At 37.5% G+C, this 25,040-nt stretch overlaps 1 protein-coding gene across 6 annotated transcripts in view; it reads right to left on the bottom strand.

The window, feature by feature from the left end:
- Positions 1 to 24,774, bottom strand: part of FERMT2 (FERM domain containing kindlin 2) — a 70,031-nt gene extending 45,257 nt beyond the window's left edge. For 3 of the 6 annotated variants that reach the window (XM_033108447.1, XM_033108448.1, XM_033108446.1), the window contains exons 1-2: positions 24,620 to 24,773; positions 24,051 to 24,216 (exon numbers count right to left, since the gene is read on the bottom strand). In XM_033108447.1, the coding sequence (XP_032964338.1) occupies positions 24,051 to 24,207 (157 nt within the window). In that variant the 5' untranslated portion in view covers positions 24,208 to 24,216; positions 24,620 to 24,773. Of the gene's footprint in view, positions 1 to 24,050; positions 24,217 to 24,619 lie in introns of all 6 variants that reach the window. The other 3 variants (XM_033108444.1, XM_033108445.1, XM_033108449.1) reach the window with 2 other exon arrangements.
- Positions 24,775 to 25,040: the final 266 nt, after the last annotated feature.

Below are 25,040 nucleotides of genomic sequence, written 5' to 3'. Positions count from 1 at the left end.
TGGTGCAAGTAGCTTATTTAGGGGAAGGGAGAACCCAGGAAGCACACTTGAGGGGATTAAGAAAAGTGAGTTTAGAAAGAAAAGTCTATAAAGGGCTCATTAACTGCTGTGGATAACTGGAGTTCAGCTCTGCTAAAGACCCTTTCAGGATCCCATAGAACGTGCCTCAGACTGTTGAGCTAAGGAAAGAGAAAGCCAGGGCATCTATCTACCTCCTTGGTTGAGAGTTGCTCCCAGGGCCATTAAGTTCCCAGAGCTTCTGCTGCTATCGTGTTTCCCCAAAAATAAGACCTAGCCGGACAATCAGCTCTAATGCATCTTTTGGAGCAAAAATTAATATAAGACTTGGTCTTATTTTACTATAAGACTGGGTATAATATAATATAATATAAAATGTAATACAATACAATACCGGGTCTTTTATTAATTTTTGCTCCAAAAGACGCATTAGAACTGGTTGTCCAGCTACGTCTTATTTTTGGGGAAACATGGTATGTATGGGGCTGACCACCCACACTGGGGCAGAGCAAACTCAGAGATCTAGTGCTTAAAGAAAGAAGGTGTCAGGCTCTGTCCACCACAGCAGCCAGTGAACTGGGGGTGGATGGAAAGGGCCTCAACAGCATCTGTTACAAGCTTGAAAGAAATACTTATTCAAGCAAACAAAAATGTGCTGTTTTACAATGGTATCAGGATAGACAGCAATATTGTAGAGACATAATAAATGCCAGTCTCAATGTGACAGTAAAGTGCTAAAACACAGTGGGCAAAGACACCAACATGATCAGGAGATGAGTAGCTCTTTGGAATAAGTTACAAGTGAACTGATAAAGACGTAATTTGTCACCAACCCCAAAAATTTAAAGACAATTTCTACTACGTGGGGTGTGAAAAGGACTATTGGTCAAGAATCCGACTTCTCATTCAAAGCTACACAACGACGCCATTACTATGAATGGCAAAATGCTGCCTTTGGATTTGGTGTGGCCCACCAGCTTAGAATGGTTTCTATACTTTTAAATTGTTTGAGGATAAATTGGGTTCCCAGATCGAATTTCAGCACGGGGAGGGGGGTGGAGGGGTAAAGGGGGGCAGGGGTTACTCCCCCACACCAACTAACAATTCTCAGACAGCAGCAGGGAGTCTGAGAATTCAACTGAATTCTGACACACCTACCCAGAGACAGCATCGGATTCCTTAGGTTAAGGGTTCAGTGCTAGAAGACTGCCCCTCTCCTTCCCCAGCCACATGCACTTCAGATGCCTGATGCAAGCCCAAGTTACCTGAGCTTCTGGCTAACTGGCTACAGACTGGAGGTTCCAATGACTTCCCCCAACTCAGAATGCCAACTGCAAGCCCAGGCTGTCACCTGTACTTCTGACCAACCGGCTATATAAACCAGAGGTTAACATGATCCCTTCCTTGGGTTTGATTAATTTGCTAGAATGGCTCCCAGAACTCAAGAGAAACACACTATTTACTAGATCACTGGCTTACTGTAAAAGGATATAACTGAGGAACAGCCAGATGGAAGAGATGCACAGGGCAAGGTGTGTGGGGAAGAGTGCAGAGCTCCCGTGCCCTCTAGGCACGCCACTCGCCCACGCCTCCCCGTGGTCACCAACCCAGAAGCTTTCTGAACCCCATCCTTTTGGCTTTATTACATAGCTGTGACTGATTAACTCACTGGTCATTGGTGACTGATTCAACCTCCAGCCCCTGGAGGTCAGGGCATGGGATCGAAAGTTCCAACCCTTCACTTCGTAAGTTATATAGATAAATGTCTGATGACTATGCTGAACACCTGAAACTAATGTGATATTGTACACCAACTATAATTGAAAAGTAAAAAAAATACAAGTTCCAAGCACGTTGTTGGTTCCCCTGGCAACCAGCCCCCATCCTTAGGTGCTTTCCAAAAGTCACCTCATTAACACAACAAAAGACACCCCCAACACTTAGGAAATTCAAGAGTTCTAGGAGCTGTGAGCCGGCAATCATGGAAGACCAAATGTATATAAGATATATATTTTGGTCATCTGAATGATAAAATACTATTTCTTATAAATCACAATGTTGCAGGGATTTTTAAAAGAATATCATTTATATCATTTTATATAAAATTCAAATTTCAATGTCCATGGTTTTACGGAACATGGACACACTCCTCTGCTCACGTATGTCTATGGCCGCTTTTGCATTACAACAGCAGAGTAAAGTAGTTGTGACAGAGACCTCATGGCCCCACAAAGCCCAAAATATTTACTATCTAGGCTTTTACAGAAAAACTCTGCAGGTCCCTGATACAATAAAATATCAACTTTTCATCAATTAGGCTTCAACTCTGACCTCAGAAACAGGTACCTCCCCTGATGCCCACCTTCGCTTTTCAAGGCCGCTCACCCCCCCTCAATTCCAGCTTGGTGTTTCAAACCAAAGGAGCAGCCCATCTGCACCCAGCAATAATAAATAGACAAGGGCATGCAATCCAGAGATGTACTAGACACCCTATGAGGAGGAACACATACCCACAAAAGGAAAAGAAAATCTCTTTCTGACTGGCAGCACTGTTAAGACCAATCTTTTTTATCCATAGAAAATAGTGGTGGATTAAGTAACAATATAAGAAAGAAAAATTAACAAAATAAAAGCAGGACACCAGAAAAGATCAGAAGTGTCAATAGTACACAGGCCAAGAGACCAAAACAGGGAAATGCAGGCATTCTAACAGCAAAAGTAGACAGTGATGAAGATGAACTAGTCAGACTGACTTATGTTCAAATAGAATTTTTGGTAGCATTCTTGAAGACTCAAAACACCAGCAACCTAAACAGCGTTAATTGTATGGTAATCACTATTACAGAATAAGAACAGTGTCTATAAAACATTCATTAATTCAACAAATATCTACTGAACAGGTACTATGTACACGGCATGGTTTTAGTGCCAGAGATAGTGATGAGAAGAACAAAGTTCCAGAATCTTTGAAGAAGGCCAATATGACTAGAGTGGAGCAAGTGAAGAAAACAGGAGGTGGCATCAGAGAGCAAGGCAGAAGCCCTGTAGGTCAAAGCTGTCTCGATTTTGTAAGTGTGCGAGAAGCCACCAGAACAGTGGTTTTCAGCCTGTTTCGCATTATAATTATCTGAGCGACTTTCCAAATATAATAATGCCTGGATCCAGCCCAAACTACTTTGGGTGTGGGTCTGTAAATTGGTTTTAAGCAGGGGAATGATTTATGTTTCAACATCATCACTGATAATTTTGAAGAATTGCGGGGACAAGAGTGTACATGAGTGAAAATGAGAGACTATGTAAAAAGTTAAGGGCGAAGTGGACATGAAAGTGAATTACAATGGTTTGGCAGAGAGGAAACAGAAATCAGGAATATAGACAACTTTTTCTGAGTATTTTGTTATAGTGGGGAGAATAAAGGTGGTAGATGGACAGAAAAGCGATGGCAAGTCCAACAAGTATTTTTAATTTCCTTTTGAAAAAGGGAAATTTATTATGGTATTATTTAAACAATGACTAAAATGGTTCTGTTAAGCTTAAAACATACTATTTACAATTATTGTCATTCTTTAATTTGACTGTCCCTCAGCAGAGACTCGGTGTCATAGTGTCACTTCAAACTTTTTAAGAGACTTGGTTGAGCTCTCTTAAATATGCAAGATGATGTTTTTCCACTTTCTAGAAAATTTTGGTGCTGGCTTTGTATACTATGTATCTTATTTTGAAACTAATAGTTATCTCCACATCAAGTCTCACAAATGGCTCCACTCAGGATATCACAAGAAATATATCTATTCTACTCATTAGTAGCAAAACCAAGTTTTACATACTGGTCAAAATCCTGAGAAAAATGATGGTACAGCAACTGAGAACCATTCACCTTGGCAAACATAAGAGCCAAGTGCACATCAAACATACTGAACTGCATCAAACTGTGTGTGGAAAGCAGTACATCTCAATGCAGTAGCTCTTGAAAGTACTGAAGTTATAGTGTATCGATACACAGCTTGTCTTTCCAGTGGCAAGTGGAACCATAACACACTATACAACTGTAACTTGTATAAATAAACACTATGTGCATAATAGATTTCAGATACCAACATACATTTACCTATTTCTCTAAACACTGAATAGAAGCATAAAAACATAAGTTTTAAAGGAAAATGGACATCTATAAATAATTATTAATAAAGGCAAGCAAAAGAAAAGGCGACTGATTAGGAAAATAATGGTTTCTTTTTCTTGTGCAGTATTAGGATTTATAAAGGAATAGTTATTGACATTCCCCGCACTTGCATCATCTAAAGGTTTGAAATAACTTTCCATACTTGTAACTCTCCTCTACATCACAATCTGAGCCCCCCGACCATGTTCAAAATGAACAAACATTTCTGCCTTTTCCGAATGGCAGCCTTGGTTTCAAACATAACATCAGACCACTGAATGCCACACGCACGCACGCACGCAAATAATCAGCCAGGCACTTGCCATGGTAGGAGTCACCAAAGTAATTTGTTTCAATCAGCATTATGAAACCATTCAAAGTAGATCATGCTCAACAATGTATTTTAATATCATGATTTTCAGTTAAGCTCCAGGTTATCGTGTAACCTTTATTTGGTATAGTATGATTTTAAATTTTTGTTTCTAGATTTTTAGAAGCAACCTACCATGGATACAAACTTTTTCAGAAAGAAAAACTAAAACTTTATGAAATCATTGTTCGTTTTCCTTCTTTGGGGGGAAAAATATTTCATTATTTATTTATACATTTAGCCTGTTTGAAGTCAAGAATTAATTAGATTATTGTTTAATATACCTAACAAAGGTCTTCTATAATAACTTTTGATAAATTATGTTAATTTTTCAAACCATTTTGCCAGGATTCTAGAAAGAATTATTCCTGTTTTCCTCCTTTATTTAATAGAGCCAGTCATGCTGTGCTCTGTTGCACATAAAAATAACTGACAGGCACTCAAATTCATATAATTAACATTGGAAATGGCTAAAATATTAACTAAATCAATAAAAATCTCCCTCAACTGTTAACAGAATCCTCCTCAAATTCAAGAAGTGGTTGTATATTTATTCTGCAAAGATATCATGTGTTCTAAGGAACAGAAGGCTTAGGATTTCATCATTAGGGGCAAGAAAAACAAATATTTCAGAGAACTTTGCTATAGAGAAAATATTTTTTATGCAATGACAGTTAGTTTACATTTTAGAAAATATGAACACAAAGAAAGGAGATACACTATTGATAACACCCCATTTAACCTTTTCCTAATAACAGGGCCACCAATTCCTACTCCACCATTTTGATGTGGACTTCTAAAATGCAATTCTTTACTTTCATTCAAGTAAAAAAACTTTTGTTTAAAAAGTCAAGAAAATGCTGAATATTCAGAAAATTAACCAAATAGTACCCACATTTTAAAAATAAGTAAGTCATTAGTAATGTATCAACATACATTTACCTGGAATGAGCAAAAGACAAGATATTACTTTTAAGTGGCTTAGATTTCTAGTTGCATATTTACGAAAGATATTAATTCAAGAAAGAAATGCAAAATTTCTTTAGCATTCTTATAACTTCCACAAACCAACAGTTTATATACTTTAGATAATTTTTGGTAAGGCAACATTTCAAGTTATAAGTACAGAGAAGCTTTCTGGGCACATGCCTTATTTTTGGCAAATAGATATTTTTGAATGTTGCTAATATTGTTGACTTTCTGCAAGAGTTTTAGGATCCTCTTGAACCCCAAATTAGACAGTATAACTTACTGTATTTAAGAGTTTACTGTCTTTACTGATGTTAAAAAAGCACCTCAATCCTAGTGTGCTAGTAGCAAAACTACTATGCAGCTGGTCTGACACTACTGCAAGCAAGTCACACAAACTCACCAGAGCAGATACCACAGGCCAGTGTCCTGCTGACCTCCAAAATAAGCCTTCCAAACTCCTACCCCCACACCGCTTACCTACACCATCTGGTCACTCACCTACCAAATTTAGGCACGTCCCATCTAGGCAGATAGAAACACTTCCTATAAACTTAAGGACGACAGGGTCCAAGATACCTCAGGGCAATCCACTATGTTCCTTCTGTCCACCACTGTATTTCCAACTTTGCAGCCACCTCAAACTCCTGAGTATCCTCCTTCTCAGTAGACATCCATGGATTCTACTTCAGAAAATACAGAAGCCATCGGATTGGAACTATCTGACCCACATGCCAACCAAATCTACAAACCTCCTTCCATTTGTTCCCTATGGGTCTCCTACCTTTGTTATATGAAAAAAGTGGCTCTTCCTATTTATGTGAAACCAATCCCAGGGTACCTATGCCCTGCTGCCCTTCCCACCTTCTAGGAACCCGCATTTTCTCTCCTTACACTGGCTCCCTAGATTATCTCAAACCATTCCCATGGCTTTAAAGGGCCTCTGTATAGTTTACCTTCCCAATTTTTATCTCCAGCCCAACCTTCTGCTTAGAGCACCAGCTTATATGTCCTACTGTCTAACCCACATGTCCCCCTGGATGGCTCACAAGCGTCTCAAACTTAGTATTGTCAAATTTCACCCCATTTTTCCTATCCCTACTGTCACACAATAGCACTAACGCTCAAGCCGGAAACCTACGAGTAATGGCGTCTTCTCTTTCCTGCATTCCCCACATTTATCAGCAAGCCCTTCAGCTCCCCTTCCAAAAACCTCCACGTCAGTCTCCACTGACACCACCCTATTTCAAGCCGCCATCATCTTTTCCACTAACTACAAGAGCAGCCTCCTAACTGGTCTCTTTGATTCCATTCAGTACTTTCCACGCAACAGCCAACGTGATCTATTCAACACTTTCATGTCATTCCCCTGCTGAAAATCCTTCAACAGCTTCCAACTGCACTTAGAATAAAATCCAAATGCCTTATCATTGTCTCCGAAGCCCCACACAGTATAGCCCATCTACCCCTCCGAATTCATCCTGCGTACTCTTTCTCTGCTTCAGCCACGCTTGCTGCCTCCTTATTCTAAGAACTATCTAGTAAGTAAGCTCTATTCCTGCCCCAGTGGCTTTTTTGAACATGCTATTCTACTCACTGAATGTCTTTCAAATTTTAGTTGCAATTCCATGTTCTCAGAGAAGCTTCCTTAAGCACCCTCGCTAAGATGAGCCCTCCAGTGTCCTACGTCCTTCACTATTGTATTGCAGTACACTGTGATGTCACTTATCAAAATTTGTATTCATTTTGTTCATAGGAGGGGACGGTGTCTTTCTTCCCTACTCGATTATAAGCTCTGAGAAAACAAGGGCAATGTCTACTTCAATCACCACTATGTTTCTAGCACCTAGCCCAGTTCCTGGTATGCAACACCTGATAAATGAATGATTCTTCATATTGAAAATTTTAAAGATCCTCCATTACTCTAAGAAAACATTAATCCCAACAAGGAAATTACTCTTTAACCATCAAGGAAAATGATGTAAAATTTATTAATTTAATTGTATGTTTAAAAATCCATTTTATCTTCTTCAGCTTCAGAATTAAAACATGCTTCTATACTAAGTAGAAATGCAGCAGATTCCCCTAGACATGGGGAATCAAACAACTGCCTTTCTCTTCTTTCTCCATCTTCTAAAAAGGACAAATTCCTTTGCTCAAGGTAATCTCTACTGTGCAAAGTGATTATGTTCCACACGTTCATTTGCAAGTCTTAGAAACCAGATTAACCACAGAGAAACATTATAAATAGGTTCCAAATAAGACTGTTACCCAATCTAAAATAACCCAAAGTATATTACTAGCAATCTTAAACTATACTGATCATAAATAAGGCTTTTTGAAGAATGTATGGCCAATGCTTCAACTTGAGGTGTAAGAACTACTACTAGCAGTGGCACCTGCAGAGTGTGGGCTGGAGAGGGGAGAAAGGGAATGTTGCTGGCAAATTGTGAGGGCTTCCAGCCACATTAGGGCACTTGGCTACTCCCCAGTCACCTTTCCACAAACTCCAGGAACTAAGCTGCCCCCTTCCTCTCTCCCAGCTACAACTCGTCTTAGGCCAAGGTTCCTTTCCTTCACTATGTTACTGACAATAGAAAAGTTTTAGCTTCTGCTTTCCTCTCCAATTCCTGAAACAAACATACAAATATTCTAATATTTCTAATGAGATATTATTGCCAACAATGTGTAAAGACAGGGCCTACAAGTAAAATTAATGCTTAAATTGGTTTTTAAAATTAACTCTACAATATTATCTCTAACACTAAAATGTAAAGGACATTAAATAATAATTTCACTATTCAATCACAATCTTTTTTCTTAAAAACTCCTTACTCGCACACATTTTGGTCTCTCTCTTCCCAAACTCCTTTTTTTTCAGAGTTGACAAAGCTGAGGATCCTTCTCCCTTGCTTTTAGAATGTGACTTCTTGTTTTTGTCTTTTTCATCAGGAAAAGAGTAGGCAAAACAGATGAAGTGTTGCTCTTCATATGCACAATCAATAAATGAATTAATAAACATTTTCCAGGTACCTACCATATGTCAGACACTAAGTTAGGCCATGGGAATACAAAATTGGTAAGAATTCCCTTCTAGAGGTACTTATAGTCCAAGTGAGGGACACAGACAAGTGAAGTGAGCTAAAAAGATAAAAGAACAAAATGCCACAGGAGCAACCAACTTTATATGTGAAAGATTAATTAGGCTCTGAAGAAAAGGTGACATTTTACCTGGCTGTTAAAGAGATCGGGAGTTCCAAATGCCTACCCACTGTGCTGTACACCTAAAACTAATATAAAATAATATTGAATGTCAACTATAATTTTATATATACAGCGGGTTCCAAAATAATGTACACATATTTTAAGGAAAACTGCATTAAAATTGTAATATTCAATATACACCGATAACAAAAGATGACTACAAGTCACGTTTGACTTCTGCAATTACAAGAGGTGCTCAAAGTAGTTACCATCAGTGTCCAGACACTTCTAATTACGGCAAACTACTGCTTAAGCAATGTTGACCAAAGCGTCACTTGTATACATTTTTTTTGGCACCTCTGGTATATAGTGTCACGGGATATAAAGTACAGCACAGGGAATATAGCCAGTGGTATTGGAATAGCTATGTATGATGTCAGAGGGTAAATGTCTAATCATTATGTTGTTTTGTACACCTGAAGTAATAAAAATAAAAAAAAAAAGATGGGGGAGTTCCAACATGTGCTAAGAGTAACTGTCCTATAGAAAATGCAAGGTCTCAATCAGGTTGTTTTATGAAGGTAATTATGATGGGCTTATGGAAAATGAATCAGAAAAAGAAGAGCCTGGCAGCAAGAAACATACTGCAATATTCTGGGAGTGGGACCTGACCTAAGGCAGAAGCTGAAGGAGCCAAGTGTGAGAGACATGTCTAAGTTAGAATCACAGATTTGCATGATATTGATTACAGATGAGAGAGGACAACTGGAGGGTGAAGAGGAAAACTAGAAAGTTACTAGCTTGAGAATTAAATGGATGATACTAACAGCACTAAGATTTGTTTATTTATTTATTTACTTTATTAGTTTCAGGTGTACAGAATAATGTACTAGTTAGACATTTATACTCCTCACAGTGATAACCCCCCACCCCGATCTACTACCCCTCTGACATCACACACAGCTGGTTACACTTCCACTGTCTCTATTCCTTATGCTGTACTCCACTTCTTGTGTGTGTGTGTGTGTGTATATATATATATATATATATATACACACACACACACATATATATATATATAAAATTATAGTTGACATTCATTATTATTCAGCTTCAGGTGTACCACGATATAATCCTAAAATTTATATGGAACCATAAAAGACAGCCTGGATAGCCTCGGTAATCTTGAGAAATAAGAACAATGTGGGAGGTATCATGATACTTGACATCAAATTATAGTAATCAAAACAGCATGGTACTGGCATAAAAACAGACACATAGACCAATGGAACAGAATAGAGAGCCCAGAAATAAATCCATGCCTATATGGTCATTTAATCTATGACAGTGGAAGCAAGAATTTACACTGGAGTGAAGACAGTCTATTCAATAAATGGTGTTGGGAAACCTGGACAGACACATGCAAAAAAATGAAGCTGGACCACCTGTTTACACGATTTACAAGAATAAATTCAAAATGGATTAAAGACTTACATGCAAGATCTAAAACCATAAAACTCCTAGAAGAAAATATAGGAAGAAAGTTTGCAAATATTACCCTTCGTAATATTTTTACTGATATATCCCCTTGGGCAAGGGAAGTAAGAGAAAAAATAAACATGGGATTACGTCAAACTAAAAAGTTTTTTTTTTTAGAGCAAAGGAAACCATCAATAAAACAAAAAAGGCACCCTACTGAATGGGAGGAGATAGTTGTCAATGATACATCTGATAAGGGGTAATATCCAAAATTTATAAAAAACTCATTCAACTCAACACCAAAAAAAACCAAACAACCCAATTAAAAAATGGGCAGAGGACATTAAGATTTGTTTATTGAACATTTAGTATATACCAGGCGCACTTTAGTATATACCAGGAGCACTTAACATATTCTCATTTAATTCTCACAAAAATGCTAAGCAGTATGTATTATTATAATCCCTGCTTTAGAGATGAGAAAACCAAAGGACAGGGAGTTATATAACTTAGCCAAAGGTCCTAAAGCTAGTATATACAAAGGTTATTTAGGATTTGAATACAGATCAGTGTGACTTCAGAAATGGCATTCTTAAATAACACTCCATTAACCAAGGTAAAGGGAGTAGCAGGTTTGGACATTCTGAATTTGAGGACAAAGGACTAATGCTAAGACTCATTTATATTTCACAGTAAAATCCTGATTATTTTCCTATACATTCATTTCCTACAGGAAATCAGTATTTAGGAGAAAGAAGATAGACTGGACATCAGGGAGGTAAAGCGATTGTTAAATAAAGTAGAAGTATCAGGTCTTGTCAGGGACCAATGAACAATGAGAAGTAATGTGTCACATGGGGATGTATTTCCTTTCTTCCCTTCCTTAACTAAGCACCTACCTTTCCTACCTCAGAGCTAAGTGACCTGCATTGGCTAAGAGGACTATTGTGGGGAGATTTCAAGCAATCCTGAAGGCTGAAGCAGAGTAAAATTCTAGCTAAAAGTTTCAACAAACTTTTAAGGCTTCATGACTGACTAAAGCAGATGGATTGATCAACTATGCAAAGCATTGAAAAAATAAACTGATAAAAAGTTGGCAAATTGATATTTCTTTGACATAGCTACCTGACTAAAAATTGAGGAATTCACTCATCAAAAACAAATGCATCTTTTGAAATTACTTATAAACCCCAAGTAATAATGTCTACCAATTTCAATGTAATATTTGATACTACAAAATATACTACCTCAAAGTAGTTGAGAAACCTTACCAGATCACAGAAACCATGCATGCAATTACAGACAGCACACAAATGGAAGGTATGCCAATTATTCATTTCCAGAGGGTGGGTAACTTTCTATCCAATCCTGAAGGCTTACTACTTATTTGGTTCAACTTGGCTTAGTTCCTAGAAGACTGGACTCGGAGTCCGTGCAATGTCAACATCTGACAAATTCTGAGAGTAACATCGGGGCTGAATTCATCACTTAGTATTTGACTCACAGAAGTGCTAACTGGATTTGTCTTTTAAAGGTAATCAAAGGCACTGCTATTCTATAGTTCAAAAAAGTACCTTAGTAAGAATGTTCTATTGGCTTTGATATTTTAAATTTATTTCAAAAAGTACTAACAAATCCTAACAGGACTAGAGTGTAGACTACTGGAAAAAAATTTTATAATCCAAGAGGCTTATTATTGCTTATATCTTCTTTTACGGACTTACATGTACCTGATGAACTTCAAATTAGTAAAAATCTGATGTCTCTCTCTGTTCAAAATCTTTTATTGGCATCTCACAGTTCTTATTATAACACGATCTTTGAAACCTGGTTTACAAAGCATTTTAAGTGCTTATTTCTTTTCTTTTTTTTTTTTTAAAGATATACTTTTTCTTTCCTTTTTATTTATTTATTTATTTATTTATTTTTATTGGGGAAGGGGAACAGGACTTTATTGGGAAACAGTGTGTACTTCCAGGCCTGTTTTCCAAGTCAAGTTGTTGTCCTTTCAATCTTAGTTGTGGAGGGTGCAGCTCAGCTCCAGGTCCAGTTGCCGTTGCTAGTTGCAGGGGGCAAAGCCCACCATCCCTTGCGGGAGTCGAACCAGCAACCTTGTGGTTGAGAGGACGCACTCCAACCAACTGAGCCATCCGGGAGCTCAGCGGCAGCTCAGCTCAAGGTGCCGTGTTCAATCTTAGTTGCAGGGGGCGGAGCCCACCATCCCTTGAGGGAGTCGAGGAATCGAACTGGCAACCTTGTGGTTGAGAGCCCACTGGCCCATGTGGGAATAGAACCGGCAGCCTTCGGAGTTAGGAGCATGGAGCTCTAACCGCCTGAGCCACCAGGCCGGCCCATAAGTGCTTATTTCTTAAGCCTGTCAAACCACTGGTTCCCCATCATTAGACTTCCGGTTCTTCAAATAGCCATCCTCCCCTGCCCCACCTCTCATGCTGGGACTTTACATCTTCTTCCAACATCTTGTTCTTTCCACCCCAGACCTCCATGCTTAACATCCTCTGCCACTGGCTAATTCTTATTCCACCTTCAGTCTAAAAGTAATTTCCTCAAAAAATCCTTACCTATATACTAGGTCAAATTCCTGGATACATACTCCCATAACTACGGAGGGTGCCAAAAAAATGTATACCCATTTTAAGAACGGAAAAAACTATTAAAATTACGCCGATGGTAACCACTTTGAGCACCTCTTGTAATTGCAGAAGTCAGATGTGACTTGTATTCATCTTTTGTTATCGGTGTAGATTGAGTATTACACTTTTAATACAGTTTTTTCCTTTCTTAAAATGTGTATATATTTTTTGGCACCCTCTGTATTTCAATTATCATAACAATCATCACATTATAGAAATGAGTTATGTAAAGACTGTCATTGTCCCTAAGACTTCAAGTTCAGTGAGGCTAAGCAATGAGTTAATTTTGCTCACTTCTTGAAGTTTTTCCCACTTATAATATAGTGTCTAGCATTCAATAGGTTCTCATTTAAAATATTAAGTGGGTGAGTGAAGGAATAATAGAATATAATTTCCTCACTTAACTATGTATCTTTCCTCTCTATAATTTTATCTGCTACTTTTCCAACCTAGTCTCCAATACCCCATACACACTGCAATCCTCAACCTGAAATGCCTTTCTTCCTAACTTTTCACCCTGACCCTCTTTCAGCGAAGGCCAGTCACTCACTGATCATGGTTCTAAATCTCCATCATCTTCCTATACCACGTATTTGGCACTTCACAACTAGACTGTCAACTCAAAGCAATCTTCTGTTTTCATTTTGGTAGAAAACTGCTCCCATTTTAAGTGGGGGCTATGTCCCATGATCTAATGTAATGCTTGGCTCTCCATAAATGTTTGCTTCTGCTACTACTGATGAAGTCAAGTTCATGTACCTCTGTTTTCCCCCACAGAAGTCTCATGCTATATATACCTTTATAAGCTATCAAAAATAGAGTAGTGAGTATATAGAATAATCTTTTTCAGAGAATTCTTATGAATTTATTTGAGCCAAACGGACAACTGCCAAGAAGCAAAATCTCAATAGATTGAGAAAATGCTCCCTAGAATTATCTTTATACAGGAATGTTTACTCATGAATGTCCCATCTCACTCTAGAGCCCCTCTTTCCTAGTTGAAGTTCTTTAAGGCATTTATTCCCCCAAACTCATAAGATATTTAATAGCGAGCTATCCCTGAGGGGCATTACAATACTCAATAAAATAATAACAATTATTGTAACTAGTACTATGTGCCAAGAAATGGCACTACGTGCTTTACACATACAGTCATTTAATCCTCACAACCACCCTGTGAAGTAAGCATATTATCCCTAATTTTACTCACAAGGAAACTAAGTCACAGCAATGTTAAATAACTTGGCACAAGGTCACAAAGCTTACAGATAGTGAAGCCAGTATTCAAACCCCAGCAGTCAGGCTTTAGGGAACATGTTCAGAGATTGGAAACTATTAAACAAACTTTATATAAAATTTTGGTTAAATACTACACAAATGCAATGAAAAATTAACTAGATAAACTACTTCAATCCACAAATCAAATTCATGTTTTAGGTTTACACAGTATTTGAAGGATAACTGAGGATAACATTTTATTGAACTGTAACTATATTCCCTCTACTAATTGCCAGGGGTTCTATTACTCCTTTTAAACACTTCATATGTAATAACTAACTTTATCCTTATAAAAAATGCTCTGATAAAGGTCTATCATTATCACGTTTTACAGATGAGAAACGAGAGGCACAGGCAGGTAGGTCAGACAGCACGAGATTGTACAACGAGGTAAAGTCAGGACTGTGACACAAGTAGGCTACCCCACCCCAGTCTACGCTCCACAGCAAAAACATTCTATCACAGCAAAAACATTCTATCACAGCAACAGAATTCATCAACTCATTGCATAAAACATTTAAAACTGACACAGCAATGTGCCTTCTTTCAAGTTATTTTTAATTTCAAAGGTTGTGAAATTCTCAAATGTGAACCAGGAATTACATTACCAGGAATTACATTAAGGAACATTAAGCTGGGAGGCACTTATCCAATAGACATCTTCATCTACAATCAATAATGCTGGCACTTTATTGGTGTTTTATTCATAACCCTATGTGTTCCATTAAGAAAAAGATATCAAAATCATCATTACGCTGATGCTTTGAAATTACAATTGATCTTTAAGATACCTGATGTATTGTTTTAGTTATAGCATAATATAAAAACAACATAGTTAAATATCTGAGACAAGATTTACTACAGATTCTAAGGCAGATGTCACCTCCTCTGGGCTAGAGATTATCAGCTCTCAAACTCAAAACTGTGTGTGTAAGGGTCGCCCAAGGAAACACCAAAGAAGGTGGCCGGTCCTTCTACAAGTAGATAGTAAATGATCAAGTCTGAAAACTGAATCACGAAAGAACAGCAAATCCAAATGTATGCCACACATGTTAATCATTTACTGCTTTTCTTCTCTAATTTACACTAATTCACTGAGAAGCAGAATTAATTGAAATTGAGGAAATACCAGAAGATAAAATTTTCAAAGCATTTTACCTCTTAACTCTAGGGGAGTCACTGTGAATAAATAGTATAATATTCTCAATGAAGAAAAGTAGACCAGGATTTGTATAATGGCCCTTTTATCCACAACAGTATTGTTTTATAATGGTATGTCCTAGTTCAGAGAGTTATCATATTTCAAATAATAATTTTAAAGAATTCTAATATATTACAAAGGGAAGGGAACTTAAATGAAGACTTATTCTGTATTTATCTACATTGTACAGATAAAGAAACTGAGATTCTGAATATTGAAAAGCCAGCCTAAACAAAATAATAAAGTAAAAAAAAATCACACAGCTATTAAGTGGTATGGCCAGAATTGGAACCCAGACTTACTTAATTTTTCTATAGCATTAATCTCTGAACTTTTTCTTTGATAATTCAAAGATGCTTCACTACAGATCCATTTTTATGACTGAAGTTCTAAAAGTCTAAGTTTTCTAGTAGACTGATGAAAAGTCAGTTTTCATTGGACTATTATTTTATACCTCAGATTCTACTAAATTAAAATTGTAATCATTGTAATTGATATAATGTAATTATTTTCTTTCCTATGCAATCATTACCATACCTTATATAGTCCTTTAATATATAAGTAAGCAAGCTATACAACCTATAGGACAAAATCTTTGCCACCTTGATTAAGCAGATTTCTTATACATGACAATTTTTTTTTAAAAAGCTCAATCTAGAAAAGAAACTGATAAAATGGACTTCATCAAAATTAAGAACTCTGCTCTTTGAAAGATACTGTGTTAAGAAAATGAAAAGACAAGCTAGACTGGGAGGAAATATTGCAAAATATGTTATCTGATAAAGGACATGTATCTAGAATCTATAAAAAACTCAGTAAGAAAAACACAATTTTTAAAAAGGCAAAAGAAGATGTCTTAATGAAGACACTTCACTAAGATATACAGATGGCATATAAGCATGTGAAAAACTCCCAACATCATTAATCATTAGGGAAATGTGAATTAAAATCATAATGAGATACTACTACATACTTACTAGACTGGCTAAAATTAAACGAAAATAAAAACAAAAACACCTGACAACACTAAGTACTGGGGGAGGACTCAGAGCAACTGGAATTCTCGTACAATTTTTTGTATGTGTGTGTAGTTCTCATACAGGGCTGACAGACATACAAAATGATGTGGCCACTTTGGAAAAGTTTGGCAGTTTCTTATAAATTTAAGCATATACTTAGGATAAGGATACTTTCCAGCAACCCCATTCTAGGTAGTTATCCAAGAGAAATGAAAATACATGTTCATTAAGATGTTTATAGCAGCCCTATTCATAATCTCCAAAAATTGGAAACAACACAAATGCCCTTCAATTGGTGAATGGATAAACTAAGATACACATTCACATAATGGACTACTACTCAGCAATAAAAGAACTGATACATACATGAATGAATCTAAAATGTATTATATGCTAAAAACGTTTTAAATAAAATGTATTATGCTAAGTGAAAGAAACCAGACTCAAAGCTACATATAGTATGGTTCCATTTATAGAACATTCTAGAAAAGGCAAAGTATCAGTGGTTTTCTGAAGCTGGGTTGAAGGGATGGGCTGATTATAAAGTAACAAGGAAACTTTTTGGAGTGTTGGATAAGTTCTAAATCTTGATTATGGTAGTTTTACATGACTGCATGCATTGGTCAAAACTCAGCACATTATACTAAAAAGAATGAATTTTGCTATATGTAAATTATGCCTCAGTAAGCTTGACATTATGAAAAAAATTAACAAGAAAAAAATGCATAATTATGCAAATAATTTGTTAGGAATGGATTATAATGCATATGAATTTGTAACCACAAATACAAGGATGCTACATCTCAATTTTAAAAAATTGCTACATCTCAATTTAAAAAAAAATACTACATCTCAATTTAAAAAAAATACTTTAGGGGTGGCTGGTTAGCTCAGTTGGTTAGAGTGTGGTGCTGATAACACCAAGACTGAGGGTTCAATCCCTGCATGGGCCACCGTGAGCTGTGCCCACCTTAAAAAGGTACTTTAAAATATTCTTTTACAATATCTGTTTGCCTCACACTGTGCAGATATATACCACTTTGTAACATACCATAGCACTGGCATTATACCTTTGATTTCAGTAATTATTTAAATAATGATACTGCACACCATTTGTTTTTTCCTGAAACAATTTTCATTAGTTTCTAAACGTGCCCAATGTTTTCACATGCCAAGAAACAATTTTACATCATTTTTGTTATAACTGAATAAAAAAACATTGTTCTTATATAAAATTTATTAAGTAAAGAATTAATTTACTACTGAGTCCTTCATGGTTATACATTTTTCAAATCTCCAAAATACCATCATCCACTTACTGGTCCATTCCATTTCAGAAATCTCATGAAAACAGTAGTTAAATAGCTCTTTACTACATTACAGAGGCAGGTGTGTGTTTGGAAGTGAGAGGAAGGGTGGAATGATAGCTATTTTTCACGTTCAGGGGGTGAGAATACAAAGCATTCCCAAACTAAGCTCCTTCTGAGTACAATTCACCACCATTAAAGCTGGAACTTATTAACATTAAATAGTCTAGATTATATTTTAACTCCCTTTCCTTTTTTTTTCAGTTCAGTATACTCAATCACTTTCAATGCTACTGAGAAAACAGCCACTCTCATTTGTGTGGCACTAATAATTTATGTAATGAACTTCCACATGTATTATCTTTTTAAATTCTCACCAAAACCTGTGAAAACATTTGTTTTTTTCTAAATTTCCATTTTACAAATGTCAAAACCCAATCAGAAGGTTGGATTAGTTGTCCAAAGAGCACACCAATAACCTGCAGGGCTAGAATGTTGTTTCTTACTATTCTATGTAATCCATTAGCATCGACTACAGTCTGAAGACAGACAACATGGGAAATCTATAACCCAAAATTTTATTAACAACTTATCTAATAGTAAGCTAAGAAAAAAAACTGAACTTCAAAGATACACTATATGAAAAAGTACCTATAAAAATATTCTGAAGTCAAATTTGCACTGATAAAGAATCTTATTTAAAAAAAGGTAAAACAATGTCTTAAAAACAAAAACCAAGGAACTGTTCTATAGGGTGATTATGAAGTCTGGAAACAGGTACTATTTATTACTTTACATGTATCTTAATGTAATTTTAATAAACCATTTATTATATATTTTCCTGTGGTTCCAAATTTGGTAGCCGTTCTATATATTAAAGGAGACTAAGAGGCCACCTTAGTGACAACTAAACATGGAATGAGATCCTGAATGGAAAAAACAAAGGCCATTACTAGAACTGGCAAACTTGAATATCAATGCATAGTAGACAATTGTATTGAATTAATGTTAAATTTCCTTAATTTGATAACTATACTGTAATATGTTAAGAGAAAGTCCTTATTCTTAGGTGATACATATTTTAAATACCTAGATCTGAAAGGCCTGTGAAGTCTGCAACTTAATGGTTCAGAGACAGAAAGAGAAAGAGAGAGAGAGAGAGAGAATATGTGTGTGTACACACAGAGAAATCAAATTGTAAAATAGTAACTGGTGATCTACATAAAAATTACACGATGTTAATTGTTACTATTCTTGAACTCAGAAGTTTGAAGTTTCAAAAAAATTTAGGTTGGTGCAAAGGTAATTGCAGTTTAAAAGGTTAAAAATTGCAAAAACTGCAGTTACTTTTGCACCAATCTAATAGTTAAAAGGTAAAACTTTAAATTCTCTTTCAATTTTCTTCAATAGCTGTTAAGATATTTCCAACAAGATCTTCTGTAAGAAACTGAATAAACAGATATATTCTTTTATAACTACAAATAACTTTTATATTCTATAAATAACTACTCTAGTTGTAATCAAATAGTATTTGCTGATTTTTTAAAAATAAAGTATAAGACACAGCAGCAAACACATGATATACAGCTCCTTCGTTAGGTGCTATGAGAATTTTAGTAAAATTTACGTATTGTCCTTTATTTTTAAGGAGCTTAAAATTTATTATGAAACATAAAATTCAATGTCCAATTGCTATGGACCATTAACAGTATTCTTAACACTGAGCAAACTTGCTATCAAATAGTACGTATTTAACTAAAATTCAATTCACTGTAATTGTATGATTTCACCATTCAATGTTTCTCTCACCCCACTCCAAGACTTCAAAAAATTTCTTAAGATCTTCATATATTTTCACTATGAATGCAGTGAGGCTGCATCATGTAATCATTTTATTTCCATGAATACAACTATACACCCTCAGTGGAAAAAACTGAAGATTGCAATAGCATAGATACCATTTCACTACATAATCATCCTTCCTCAAGGGCATGAAGCACAAGTAAGAGAAGGGAGCTGTCCAGTTACCTATGCCTCTCTCCCTATTGTGCATCTTGCCAAGCTCTAATCCTAGAATTTAACGTATTTTTGTGTAACAAAGCCCCTTAATGCAAGCCAATTTCTTCATCTGGTACTCAACTAAAGAAATTTATTTTTGCAGTTTCTGAAGAAAAAACTAGCTATTTTGCACTTCTGTGAGATGGAATGTGTATACTATACTTCATGATCACTTTAAGGGATTTTTAAGGGTAATTTTAACTAAAATCTTTGTTTTGGTCATGTGTGCTAACTCACAAGCTAACTCTATTCTAACATGCTACTCCAACATAAATATCTCTATTTCATTATTATGGCAAGAACATAACACACTTCAAAGCAAGGACACCTTCTTTCTAAAGGCTACATTTAGAAACATATTCCTCAAATTTTCTAAGTCAACTCCATACATTTCTTTTTAGTTATTCCTGAGTCCTCCAACTTACATGTTTTTCCTCTGGATTATTATTTAACCTGATCTAAGCCAACTTCTACATTCTTCCTACTCATAATCACAGCTAGAAGAAACTGAGAAATAATATACTCTATTCTTCCCTCCAACCTCAGAGTTGGCAGGAGAATTCCATTCAGTGAGTTTCCATGTTACAATAAATTCCTCACTCTTCAACAAAAAGGAATTTTTATAAAAAGGTAAAAATTTAATTGTACAGTTTAAAAAAAAAACAATTTTTACAAAGTGATACTAAAATACAGTGAAACAAAGCTATTTAGAATCCTCAACCCTGACTAAGCTCTACATCCTATGGAGAACAGTTTTAATATTTCTCAATCATCTCCAGAGGACATCAGGGAATCCCACAAAACCGGGCCTCTTCTTTACAAATTTTGTGATACAACTACTTTACAATTCTGTTTTCTCATATCTTATTTTAATAATCCTTATCCCTGATGTTTTATATTTTAACCCTTTCCTTTAAAATAAAAAACACTAAACAGGCTTGAAAATAGTCTAACAAAAAGTGCGATAAGTTTTAAAAATTCTATTTAAAGCTTTTAAACTGTATTTGTAAAAAATAAAAAGGTGGAAATAATTTTTCATTTTCAGAATGAGGTATAATCATTGAGGGAATCAATGTTGAGATTATTTGTCTAGTATCAGCCTAGTTTAAGTCACAAATGCAAAAAGTTTGTCACATCATGATATAATTCCCTAAAGCTCACTTCTTCATGGCGTACACTGTTTCCTTTTTAAAAGATTAATGTAGAATGACAAATGTGTTTTATACTAAGATTTAAAAGGGACCTTTCAGATCTGTGAATTAAAGTCGTATACCTAAAAACCATGGTTTAACGACCTTAACTAAAGTACAAAAGTTCTTTATAAAATTCTAACTAAATATAAAGATGTTGCTGACACATACTAAGGAAATATTACCTACTTTTATAGCTTGCTTAATTAAACTACCTAAGTCTGGGATGAACACTGTACCTTCACAATAAGGCTGACCCTAAAGGGCCAATCCATAGAGTTTGTGTCAACCATTTTTTGATCATAGGCTTCTTTGAGAATCTGATGAAAGCTAAGAAGCCTCTTCCCAGAAAGTTCCACATGTGCACATACACACAAAATTTTAATACAGTGTTAAGGGGAGGAGTCATCATAGAATATTAATCCCAGGAAAACAACTGCTATCACTGACTCTATGGGAAGACAGCCTTAAAACATGCTGTTGGTATTTGTACACACTCTGTTGAGGACAAGAAGGGTATCATACAGGCATCTGGAGTTTGAAGTTGTAGGTGAATACTGTGCTACCGTCTGTTCTGAGGTACCCTAACTGTTACAGGGCTATAGCAGCCTGGTTCTGCTACCTTGTTTCCCTGAAAATAAGACCGAGCCGGACAATCAGCTCTAGTTCGTCTTTTGGAGCAAAAATTCATGTAAGACCCGGTTTTATTTTACTATAATATAAAACCCGGTCTTATTTTACTATAAGACCGGGTCTAATATAATATCATTAGACCGGGTCTTATATGAATTTTTGCTCCAAAAGACGCATTACAGCTGATTGTCCGGCTCGGTCTTATTTTCGGGGAAACACGGTAATTGTCCATCCCTGCTCTGCAATCCTGTGACATGAGACCCTGTAACTTCTCATCCCTACCGTGATCTCCACCTCTTATCATCTAGACTCTGCAAGTTGCTTTGATGTACTTTAGCTACTGTTGACAAGTAGCCATTTAGTCTGCCCTTTAACACCTTCAGTGACCCAACTGAGGCTTCAGAAAGCAGATGAGTCCAGTTTTAGGAAACTGAAGAATTATCAAGTTCTTTTCTAATTTGACTACCCTGATTTGTAAGTTTTAAATGGCACCCTACTGAATTTCTATTAGAGAACTCTACTTGCCAATAGGTAACAAAATAACTTACCATTCAAAGTATCTATTCCTAAAACCAGGAGCAAACAATCGGTTAGCTATTGTTTTATCAAAAAGGAAAGTCATAATTATGTTGAAAAGCACTTTCAATTCGGAAGTCAAAATATAAGAGGATCAGTACTGGCTCAGTTCAAAAAAAGCAAGGTTTCCATGTACACAGCATTTCCTACCATGTTGGGCTTTTTTTCACTACATAAAAAATTTTAAATGCTTGAACATTAAAACATGAAAATTATAGTCATTTAAAATTAACATCAGTTCTCTCTTCAAATAGTTTATTCTCTATTTTTCTATTTATGCCTGTGAGTCTGTAATAAACAGCTCGAATCAATGCAATACAAACACAGAAGTCATTATTTATTCATTAAAGGCTGGCTTTCAAGAACTACAAGTTGTCTCAGTCACCTTCAACAGCTCCTTTTTCACAATATCTCTTGTTGAAATCAGTGTTATTAGTAAGGTCCATTTATCATATATAAAGCAATCTCTGATATAAATGCTTGTTTCCTTTGAAAACAAAGGACATAAAAACAATTATATTTGGTATTTTCTTCCTTAACTAATTCACACTAGTGCTGGACAAAAAAGGTTCACAAATTTTTTGCAAACAGTGATGGATTTATTCAAATCAGATAAGAAAAATGTTAACCACCAGTTAATTGGAAAAACAATACGCAAAATCTCATTTTCAAAGGGCTACCCAGGGGGGCTCCCTTTCCTGGGCTATGTCTCAGAGAGCCAAACAATGCACAGTCCTGAGGAGGCGGCTACCTTGTAAGGAGCTTCTTTTTGGCCCTTCAATAATTAAACTTCCTGCAGGGATACAAAGAAGGTCCACTTTAATGAATTCTGCCTTATTTTGCAAATTACACAGGGGCACTATTTCAGTAAGTTTATATGGTAGGTATACAACAATCCCTTGTTAAGAAATACGTGTCCTGATAAATACCACTTTCCTACTTTTCTAGAGTGGCATGAAGAAAGAAAGCTGTGTTTAAAACAAACAAACAAAAAAGCCTAAAAAAGACAATGCCAGACCTATCACTTTATCAGAACTGCATTACATACAAAAGGCACTTTAAAGCTCAGGAAGACAGGCCTCCCAGCATTTTTCTTGTGATAAAATCATCTACTGAATCATTTCAATAGATTCTTCCAATTGAAAATGCATCACAAATAAAATGTGTAGTGAGAAATTTGCCTACCCTGCATATTGTTGGATACCCTATCATTTAAAATTAATCCAGTTTTAAATCAATCCAGTATATATTTGTACCCAAGAAAATGCTGTCAATCTCGAATTGGTTTAACAATGTCTGCTTTTTAACACAAAATTCTTTCACTACCTTGTTGTTAAAATAAAATCAAACGCCCAAAATAGCTTAAAGCACCGACTATAGATAGTCAAACACTGCCCCACCCCTTGTAAGAGTGGATGACTGGAACATTATTGTAATACACTCCATCACACAGTAATATAGCTACAGAATCTTATTGGCGCCAGAAGTTGCACATTTTTCCGGTACAGTTTATTCTTAGTTTGCATCATCCTCAATACCAGACGTCACCAACATTCAGGTAAACTTAAGAGTAAGTAATTGATAACCACAAGCCCTGTAATATCCCCTCTCAACACCCATTTGCGCACTTTTCTCATTTCTTTTAATATGAAGTCGCAAAATGTAAAGAATTAAGGACTTTCCCCCGGTAACTACGCAATTCATTAACTGGGGAGCTGGAATCACTACATTATAAAAATTTCAAGCGTAACAAAACAAGATGCAAAGGGGAAAAGGTCTACTTGCTTAAATATTGAAAGATCTTATATATATCTTTAAACTATTTGTGGGTGTCAACCAAGATTTCCAAAACTCACCCCTCCCCCCGCCGAAAGTCTTCCCCCTCCCCCAGTCTGGGAGAGTTGGTTACTTTGACGCTGCTGGGATGCTACTCACCGAGTTTTTCCACCAACTTGAGCATCACCCCTCCAATGTGCACCTCCCCGGTCACTCTTAGGGTGACATCGCGGTTCAGGTCCGTCACATGAACGCTTAGTTCCCACGTCCCATCCGCATAGCAGCCATCTGGCATCCTTATCCCGTCCAGAGCCATGGCTCCTTCCTGCGAGCACGGAGGAAATGGCTCTCGTAAGCGTCACTCCCCCAAAGGCAGGCAAATCCCACCGAATTCGCAGAGTCGGCCGCGGGGTGGGAGACCGTGGAGGACCCGAAGGTTTCCGCACGAACTCCGGAGAGCAGCGGCGGTGGGGCAGGGCTGCGGGCAGGACTGCGCCCTGCGCCCCTTCCCGGCGGCTGCCCCGCGCGGCCGCCCGCAGCGGCCCTCGGCTGCCCCTGCGCCCCGCGCCGCTCCAGCCTAGCGGCCTGCGCCTAGCGGACCGTGGCGGGCTTCACCTGCCGGCCTGCGAGCCGCACCCCGACCCGCGGAGACGCCGCCCGCGGGCTCCACATTCCTCCTTCCCACCCGCGCTCCCCCTCAGGTCCCAGCCCGGGTCCCAGCCCCTCACCGCGCGTTCCTCGCGCCTCCGACTTGGGGCTCGCGCGGCAACAGGCGCGAGGGCGAGGGCTCGCGGGGCAGCGGCGATCGGTCGCCCTCCTCCACGGGCGAAGCGCAGCCTCCCGGCCCCAGCGACTAATGGAGTCCCGTCGTCGAGGCCCCTTGCCTCTCAGCCGGTGCTCCACCCCTCTCTCCCCGCCCCCTCAGTCCCAGACCCACTGGAGCTGGGCGCGCCTGCTCCCTTCTCCTCCGCCCGGACGAGCAGCCTCGAGCGGGTCCGGCCGCCTCTCCCCCTCCCCCCGCCGTCCGCCGCGGCCGCGCTCCGGGCAGGGGGCCGCGCGGACTCCGGGGCTGGGCGCGGGGGCGGGAGCTGTGCGGGGGAGGCGGGGGGCGCCCGCGGCCGCAGCAATCTCAGCCCCGCGGAGCCGCTG

This window comes from Rhinolophus ferrumequinum, chromosome 6 (genome assembly GCF_004115265.2).
Source record: "Rhinolophus ferrumequinum isolate MPI-CBG mRhiFer1 chromosome 6, mRhiFer1_v1.p, whole genome shotgun sequence".
Taxonomy (NCBI): Eukaryota; Metazoa; Chordata; class Mammalia; order Chiroptera; family Rhinolophidae; genus Rhinolophus; species Rhinolophus ferrumequinum.
Note: the sequence above shows the minus strand (reverse complement) of the source record. Positions and strands in the feature narration are given on the sequence as shown.